At 45.1% G+C, this 8,999-nt stretch overlaps 1 protein-coding gene across 1 annotated transcript; it reads left to right on the top strand.

Annotated features, from left to right (window-relative positions):
• The first annotated feature begins 16 nt into the window (after window positions 1-16).
• Window positions 17-8,171, top strand: CSUI_002195 (uba ts-n domain-containing protein). Its single transcript, XM_068062397.1, has 2 exons — window positions 17-2,597; window positions 3,591-8,171. The coding sequence occupies exons 1-2, from the start codon at window positions 1,413-1,415 to the stop codon at window positions 7,212-7,214; spliced, it is 4,809 nt and encodes a 1,602-aa protein (XP_067925625.1). The 5' UTR covers window positions 17-1,412; the 3' UTR covers window positions 7,215-8,171.
• Window positions 8,172-8,999: the final 828 nt, after the last annotated feature.

The following is an 8,999-nucleotide window of genomic DNA, read 5'->3' as shown; positions in this document are numbered from 1 at the left end:
TAAGAAGGCTTAGTCACTTAGTCTTCGTAAACAAGAGGCACTCCCACATTCCCTCATCCATTTACCTACTGGTTCTTTTCTTATCTTTGGTATCTCTAGGACTCTTTTGTTACTTGAAGCATTACTGCTGCTACTGGCCGCGTCGAGATCCCGGGTGTATGTACACCCGAGACTACACAGTACACAACAACACCCCAGCAAAAACAGCATGCCCCATCAACCAAGCGCAAGACTATCTTTTTTTTGGATCTACTCAAGGTCTCTTCTTTCAAGAGAGGATGTCCTTTTCTTTTCTTTTGCTATCCTATTCGTCAATGATGTAGAGGCCACTGGCAGTCTTTCTTTCCTCCCTTCTTTCCGTTTCTCGGGTCTCTCCTCGTTTCTCACATCTCTCATTCAGTCAGCAGGTTTTCTTCTCTGCTCCTCTTAGTAGTTTGTCTGTAAGAAAGAGAAGAAAGATGAAGACTTCCACCGAACCAAACAGCGTTTTCCTTGGTGTACGCTCAGCAATTCCAAGAGAAGAGAAAATGGGAGAGAAGAGAGAGAGCTCAGGAGGAGACTTCTCCGTTCGTTTCTCTTTTCGCAAACTTGCCTGATGAACAAGGACGGCGTCTACTGTCGTGATTCTCATTGGGTCTTCGGAAAGAACCGGAAGCAAGGATGATGACACCCCGTCGTACTGCTCTGTGGCCTTTTTAGTGATTTTTGTCTGTTAGAAACAACACAACGATGGTGGCCTTCCTTCCATGGGAAGCAAACAACCTCTTCGTTCCTTTCTTTTAGCCTTCTTGCATTCTTTCTCCCCTGCCGGCGTTTCCCAACTGATGAAGTGTGTCTAGCCCTTTGCCTTGACCTCTTGTTCTTCCTCTCTCTCTTCATTCAATTGTATATCCGACTGTCTGCACTTTCTGTCAGAGTGAGTATACCTACAGGCTCGCAGAATCTTTTTTTCTCGTCATCCTCGAGTGAATGTGAATACGATTCTCTTCGACTAAAGGCGTGTCGTTTTACCATAGGTGTTCAGGCGTGTATATACGCTTGCGTTTTCTCATCAAAGCTGTCGTCGGGAAGAGAGGAAGAAGGGCTGAAAAAAGAGACTCTTTCCTTCAAGACAGAAGAACCCAACCCTTTTCTGTACGTCCGAACCGCTATTGATTTCTCTTTACCTTCCTCCCCCTCCGAATCATTCATCTTTCTCTCTCTGTTGTTTGTGGGAGTGTGTTGACTCCTCTTCTATCTTCCTTTTCATTGCTCTCTTTCTCACACATAGACACCTTCTCTCTCTCCCCTTTTCTTCTTCTTGTCCTCTCTCTGGTCTTCAGCGTTCGTCTCCTTCATCTTGTAAAGCAGGTCGAAAGCCTGTCCTCCTCTGTCTTTGTTCTTTCCTCCCTCCCCCTTCATCTCTCAAAACTATGGAGGATTCTCTAGCGACTCTAAAGTCGGATATTGTCTTTTTTCTTTCTCGTCTTCAACATGGATCTTTGCTGGAGAGTTCTCTCAAAGCTCAAGATCCTGTCTTCGAGGGTATGGTCCGAGATTTCATGCGATTCGATGAGACGTTGGAGGCTATTGAAGTAGGAGTCCATCGATACTTAGAAGGAGTCGAGCAGTTATGTACGGGCTTATCAAGTTTATCGGAGGCATGTGTTCTCCATCTGACGAAAAAGAGTGACGCATGTATTGTCAGAGATTCTTGTCTTTATAGAGAATCGATTCATCGAGTTACTCGTGTCGATGCTCCCCATGCAGCCTATGCGAAACTGCGAAGAGATCTTCAGTTCAACATCGTTGATCCGATCAAGAAACACAGACAGCACAATCAAAAGCTTAAGCAAGATATCCAAGTCCGAAATCGACGTCTTGCTGAATGGCTTTTAGCATATAAGAAAGTCCAAAGTCTCCGTGAAAAACTAGCTAGCTCCTCTTCTTCTGCCGGGGGGGGGGATTCTTCACTAGGAGGTGCTGGTGGTGCAGGAGCAGTAGGATCTTCACAGGCGTCTTATAATGGAGGCCCTCATAGCAACAGAAAAAAGAGCCATCTTGACTCGTATAATAAAGATAGTAGAAGAAGACATGGAGAAGAAGGAATAGATGATGAAGATGAAGAAGAAGATGAGGAAGAAGAAGACGACGACGAACAACAACACAGGGGAGGAGGAGGAGGAGGTAGAGGCAGAAGAAAGAGTAGTAAGAGAAGCGCTGACTCCCGAGGTGATCGTCTGGGTCAGGAAACAGCAACATCGACGTCTTCTTTATTGAATCGACGTGGAGAGAGAGGATCTGATACTTCGTCATCTTCGTCTTATCCAAGGAAGACAAGCGCCAATTATCTTCTATCAGAGAAGGAATTGTTCTACGCAGAGACAGCTGCAGAGACAGCACGGTCGAATTTCAAGGAAATGGATGATATCTTGTTTGAATGGCTACAAATGTTAGATGCGTATAAGTGTGATATCTTCGATAGTACCCTTCAGACTCTTAAGTACCTGCAATATGAATTCTTCGCAACTAGCGCTCATGCTATAGCTCGCGTTCTACCCAGCCGGATGGAATTTCGCCCAATGGTTGAAATGACACCTCAACTTCTTCTCCCTCAGGTAAAGAGAACTTTCTCTCGCTTGTCCCCTCTTCGGAATATATCTCTTTCTGTCTTGATATATCTCTCTCGCTCGCAGTCACAAATATGCACATACATATAGATATGGATGTACAAGAGTTCGTACACTTACGTGTATACATAGTATACATAGGTCCGTACATACATACGTGTATATGTATCGATGCTCTCTGTATATACGTGTACACAGTTGTATATCTGTGTAGAGATCTGTGCGGGTCTTCCAAGACTTAAACATGTCTTTAGAGAATCCTTGTTGTAAATATCCAAAGTGTATGTGGGGTTGTGTAGAAGAGCTTCTTCAAGAGATTCTAAAATTCCCCACCGCTCTCTTTCCCAAGCTTAGTACGGGTTTGTCTCCTCTTCTCGGGCAGGTGCCGTTCACTTATTGTAGAGTGGATGTATATAAATTCATGTACTTGTTTAGAGTAGGGTATACTGAAGAGTCTTCCGATGTATATGGACGTATAGGCTAGAGAAGATCCATTCCTCTGATAATACATGGCTATGGTGGAAAGACCTGTGTGTACACGGGGTGCTGTTCGTGTCAGGTACATTTTTAGGGAGATATCTGTGTAGAGGAGAGCGAGTGAGGGAGAGGGAGAGAATGACAGTCGGTCTAGCTACCAGGGGTTCAGGAGTCAGAAGTGTGGTCTGTACCTGTCTATGGATGTGTATCCTATGATAGAGGCACAGGACAGATAGATGGATAGTCCAAAGATAAACACATAGCTCAAGAATAGATAGATAGATAGAGATCTCGATTCGCTCATATCATCGACACATACTTTGTCTCTACAGGATGTGTATACATCTTTCCTGTCCCATGTGTCTTGTTAATTGTTCTTTCCATAGGGTTGTTGGCCTCTACATCTGTCGTTCTAAGGGTTTGATCTTTTCACTAGTGCGAATAGGATAGTAGAGGAAATGCGTCCGGCTTGTTGATATTGTGCTTTGTCGTCTCTCGTCTCAGGTGGAATTAGAGCTTGCAGAGCGTGCAGCAGCGGAGGAAGAAGAAGAGAAGCGTAGAAGAGAAGAAGGAATCGAAGACAGTCCTAACTTTACATGCGGGTTCTCAAATATGAAGAACCACAGTAAAGTGTCTCCATCGGTAGTCGCAGGGATCAGTGCAACAGAACGTCTGGTTGAGAAGTGGGAAAGAGAAGCTACCTCCACACTCATCTCGACAGATTCAGCAGAAGGTGGACCGCCTGTCTTAATGTTACCTCAACACACCGATGAGAGAACAAGAGGAGGAGGAGGAGAGGGTGAGAAGAAGAACAAAACGAAAGACGACGATGGAAGTGGTGATACTAACGCCGATCATCATGACAGCAGAGGCTCTGGTAACCATGGTAGTACAGGAGCCACTCCTGCTCCTCTTCCTTCTCATAGCGGAGGTTCATCTTCTGAAGTGACCGTCGATATCTTATCTTTAGCAGTTTTAACAGCTCAAGGCTTCGAAGAAGAATTTGCGAAGAAAGCTCTTCTTATGCATGATAGCGATACCCAAGCAGCCGTTGACTGGTTGCTTAATGGAGGTGTAGAAGAACTCCAACGTGAACGTGAGGTACGCCAAGCGCAAGAACAACAAGAGCATGAAAATATGACGACTGTCCAAGCACAAGAAGGACGTGTCTCATCGAGTGATCCGCAGCCACATCAGAGAGATCAAAGTTCGACAGGAGTGAAGTCTCAGAGTAGTCATTGTCAGTCTCATGACAGTCGAGTTGTCGATGATGTACGTCTACCCACCACATTGAAGTGGGTGGAGAAGCTGAAAGCTGCGAAGCGAAAAGAAAAACAGACTTGGCAACAGAAGAGAAGAGCCCAGCGTGAAGCAGCTGCAGCTGCGGCGGCGGCTCAACAGAAGCAGGGAAGACAGGAAGAAGAGGAGGAGGCAAACGACCGTGTGAGAGATGTGGAGAAGACTAGTCGTTATAGTGGTGGGAGGACCGGAGTGATAGGAGGAGAGGGAGAAGGAGAAGAAGAAGGAAAGAGACGTAGAAGAAGGAAGAAGACAACAGAGGAAGAAGAAGAACAACATGAGAGAAGAAGGCGGGGTGGCGGTGATAAGGATTATCGCGATGGAAAGAGATCATCGAGAAAGTATAGAGAACGAGAGGGAGAGATGTCACGTCGCCGTAGTAGTAGTAGTGTGGACAGGAAGAATAAGAGAAGAAGCGATGATAGGAAAGAGAAGACGACTAGAAAGAGAGAACACCCTGGTATGAGGCATCATCACGAGCATAAGAATAGTACGAGTGGAAGCACAGATCTTCTCTTAGCCATAGAAGAAGAACAAGAAAGAAGAGGAGAAAGCAACGCCTTGACTTCACTCACTCTTGACGGCGTGAGGAGAAACCAGGGAGGAGAAGGGGAAGCCGGGTTGCTGTTCTCTCCTTCATCTAAAACGGGTAGAAGAGGTAGACATCGTCGTCTATCGTCATCGAGCCGAAGAAGCAGTAGAAGCAGTTCCATCAGTCGTTCCTCCTCATCATCATCGTCGAGAAGGAGACGGAGTAAACATCCAAGAGACCGTCGATCTTCCAAACGTCATGACCATCGGGGAGGAAGAAAACATCATCCGACAAAGTCAGGATCATCTCTCTCTTCTTCTTCGTCGTCGATATCTTCCTCTCGCTCTTCTTCATTCTCTTCTTCGTCTTCTGATGGGAGTGAGAGAAGAGGAAGAAGAACTCGAAGAAGACATCCGCCATATCACCATCGTCATCATAGTGAAGATAGCACACGACCCAGTCGGGGAAGGAAAGGTAGACAGAGTGAAGGAGATGACGGTCTTGATCGTAGTCTTAAGAATGAGAGTACGATCGATGAGAAAAGAAGAAGAAGAGAAGGAACGGATGGGAAAGGGAAGAGAGAAGACGAAGAAAGAGATCCAGAACAAGAGATGAAAGCCCTCGGAGCAACTCCTGAGGAACAAGAGGCATGGGTGAGAGATCTGCTTCTCGGGGGTGAAGAAGAGCAGGAAGCTAAAGGAAGAGAAGGCGAGGTGATGATGGTCTTGTCAGAAGAGAAACAAGTAGAAGGAGGAGAAGCGAAAAGTAAGAAGAAAGGAACTGAGAATGAAAAGAAAAGGAAAACGAAAAAGAGAATGAATGACACCACTTCTTCTTCTTCATCTTCAAGTGATTCCTCATCATCTTCAAGTCCTGATACACGGCAAAGAAGTCGAAGAAGAAAATCTTCTCACCATCGTCACAGCAGACATAAGAAGCGCCATTCATCATCTTCCTCTTCTTCTTCTTCCTCTTCTTCAGAATCGGAGATTGAGAGAAAGAGAAGAAGCAGAAGAGGTCAGACGGAAGGAGGTAGTCGGAGAGGAAAAGATGAGAGCAAGACACATTATGGACATAAGAAAAAAGAAAGGAAAGGAGGAGAACAAGAGGGAGAAGGGGAGAGAAGAAAAAAGAAACCGATTAATATAGGAGAAGGAAAAGCCATAAATGAAGAAGAGTCGAGAAAGGAATCGTCGCTAGATGATATCTTCTCCAGTACAGCGAGTCATCATTCTCCTTATAAACCTTGTGAGACAGAGATAGAGAGAAACCAACCTTCACCTGCTTCTTCCTCCTCTTCGAAGCAGACAATGAGAAGAGATGAAGAAGAAGAAGACTTCTCGAGTTCTCATCAATCGTCTCTTTCGTCAGCTGCCGATCTACTCCTAGAAGGCCTAGGAAGTCCACCTGAAGAGATGAAGAAGAAGAAGAACGACAGTCGGGCAACAGGGGAAAGAAGAGATGATAGTAGTCCAGATGCGACGGAGAAGAAGAAGAAGAACAAGAAGAACGAGGACAAGGAAGAGAGAGAGGAGATGAAGATGATGAATCTAGAGAATGGCCATTACGGTGAAAGGAATAGTACCGCGAAGAAAGATATGAATTCTCCAGCTAAACACACAAAGGAAGAAAGGAAAGGGATACATGACGGCGGTGATGATGATGATGTGCGGGGATGTAGGAGGGAGGACAGTGATAGCCCATCCTCTTCTTCTTCTACTCAGTCATCTTTGTTGAGAGAGGAAGATAGGAAGAGAGGAAAGGTAGGTAGAAAAGAAGAAGAAGAAGAAGGAGAGCAACAGAAGAAGGTTCATCAGAAGAAAGATAAGAAGAAAAAGAAATCCAAGTATTACGATGAGGAGAAGAGAGGACATTCTTCATCTGGTAGCACGAGCTCTGTCTCCGAGAGTGAAGAAGACGATGATGATGGTGAGACAGATGTTAGAAAGAAGAAGAAGTTGGCGCAGAAAGAAGAAGAGGAGAAAGAAAAGAAGAAAAAGAAGAACAAAAGAAATGGTGTATCAGCTTCAGATGATGAAGAAGATGAAAGGAGTTCTTCTTCTTCTCTTCATTCCTCTTCATCCTCGCGTCGTTCATCTCGTCACGGTGATGAAGGAGTGAGAAGAAAGGAAGAAAGGAAAGCGCGAGGAGGAGAAGAAGAAGCAAAGAAAGAACAACAAAGAGAAGATGATGAATCAGAAGTCCATCCCAACATGAGAAGTAGTGAGAAGAAGACGTCTAGTCAAGATGGTGCCACTCCCGAGGACAGAATGAGAGCTTTTGATGATCTTCTCTAGTCCTTCCTTTGCTTTTATGCTTTCTTCACTAAGAGAACGAGAGACGTTTCTACACTTTCGTATGAAGCTCTCCATGGAGACAGTCAGTTCAAGGATCATATATGGAGTCGTGAAATACAACAGAAGAAAGGAGGGAGAGAGAAGAAGGAGAGGATACGATGAAGTCAAGAAGGTTGCTCTTGTACAGTTTTCTTATTAGTGAGACTTCTGATAGTTCCTTGTATTCTCTCCTCCAGCCTATGCGTTGTATATAGGGAGATTCTTATCTTAGCAGCTGGGGGGAATGGATTCACTTCTTCGTCATTTCCTTATGTACTCTTTTCCACTGCTGCGTGTATCTTTCCGATATCTGTGACGGTCAGTATGCAAAACTGTATGTATGTCTACATGTACGCGTGGGTATACGTGTGTATCTTTAAGAGATATGGAGGGTCCGTGTCTTTTCCTTGTCCTGAAATGCACATCGTGATTCTTCGTGAGAGACGTTGCGATGTGTAGCTCTCTCTTCTCACCGCCTCTTATATGAGAAGACAGACGATATGATCATCATACTCATTCGCATACATCGCTCTCGTCATGTTCTTCATAATACTACAACATATGATCGATATCTAGCTCTAGAGAACGAGAACAAGAGAGTGAAAGTTCAAAGAGAGAAGCCATATCTTTCTTCTTTTCATGTATGGAAAAGATACGAGCATGTGTCATACATGCAGAAGAAGGAGGGAAATGTTTTGCTTTTATCTCATTCCGATGTTATCAATGGATACTGATGAGAATGAAGATGATCTTCCTTCCTTCTTTCTTCTTTCCATGGACTTCTCTGTTCGTGTACCAGGCGATACGCTTAGAAGTGGAAAGAGTTCACGGGATGCTGATGTTCATGTGACCCCTTACTTACGTTTTCTAGACTGAAGAGAAAAGAAACAACGTGAGAATAGACGGTGTTGTTAGTGAAGAGAGAGCAAGTCACGTGGGGAAGAAGTGAAGAATTCCATAAAGACTATCTCAGTTTCTTCCGGCTTTCCGCTCTTGAATAGAACGAAGAGACCCACTGCATACGCACCAGCAAAAGGCGGGGTTAGCACACACGTAATGCTTTTACTTGGGAAGGATTGCCTCACTCCACTTGTTGAAGGGAACGTAAAGCGGAAATTATTCATCTCCATACTGTCAGTGGTGGAAAAGATTACACGCCGCTCCTGCCATTCACAAACTTGTGGATAGATGGGACCAAAAAGCTGAATCTCTGGAGAGAAGGTATCGACTCGGTCCGGACAGGAGAATGACACTCCCACCCGTGCGTAGCCCAATCTTCTTACTGTGCGATGCGGTGGAAACTGCGGAGAGGAGAGTGTCTCCTCGTAGGTTCGAAGACACGAGAACTCAAGACACTGTATATAGCTCCAGTAACTAGGTACGGGCGGAATGGGGTGAACCGATTCTAGAGGCGACGACTTTGATTGCGATGCCACCAGATTTTCAGCTGTAGAGAGTGAAATGTAGTGTGTGCAGTAGGTGACATGCCGAGAGAGATAGGGAGGTGGTACGCCAATAGCTGAATACTGTCAAAGCTGTCACAGGAGAAACGTCCACGGTTGAGAGTGGAAGAGCATGCTATTGTTAGGCAAGGAGGAAGAGCAACTCAAGACCGAGACCTTCCTGGAAAAGACTTCAGTAACCTGTCAGCCACCCGTCATCTTTGAATGTCAGGTGCTCTCTAAAGATCCATTTCATTTGTTTGCAGAGAAAGAATATTGTATCGGGGAGACTACGGCTCTCAGA

Source organism: Cystoisospora suis, assembly GCF_002600585.1.
Source record: "Cystoisospora suis strain Wien I chromosome Unknown contig_921, whole genome shotgun sequence".
Lineage (NCBI taxonomy): Eukaryota > Apicomplexa > Conoidasida > Eucoccidiorida > Sarcocystidae > Cystoisospora > Cystoisospora suis.
Note: the sequence above shows the minus strand (reverse complement) of the source record. Positions and strands in the feature narration are given on the sequence as shown.

What these genes read in the sequence shown, in the direction of transcription:
- CSUI_002195 (XM_068062397.1), top strand. Translation starts at nt 1,413, where the DNA reads ATGGAGGATTCTCTAGCGACTCTAAAGTCGGATATTGTCTTTTTTCTT. An exon ending in CTCAACTTCTTCTCCCTCAG is followed by an intron (nt 2,598 to 3,590) that starts GTAAAGAGAACT and finishes CTCTCGTCTCAG; the next exon opens with GTGGAATTAGAGCTTGCAGA.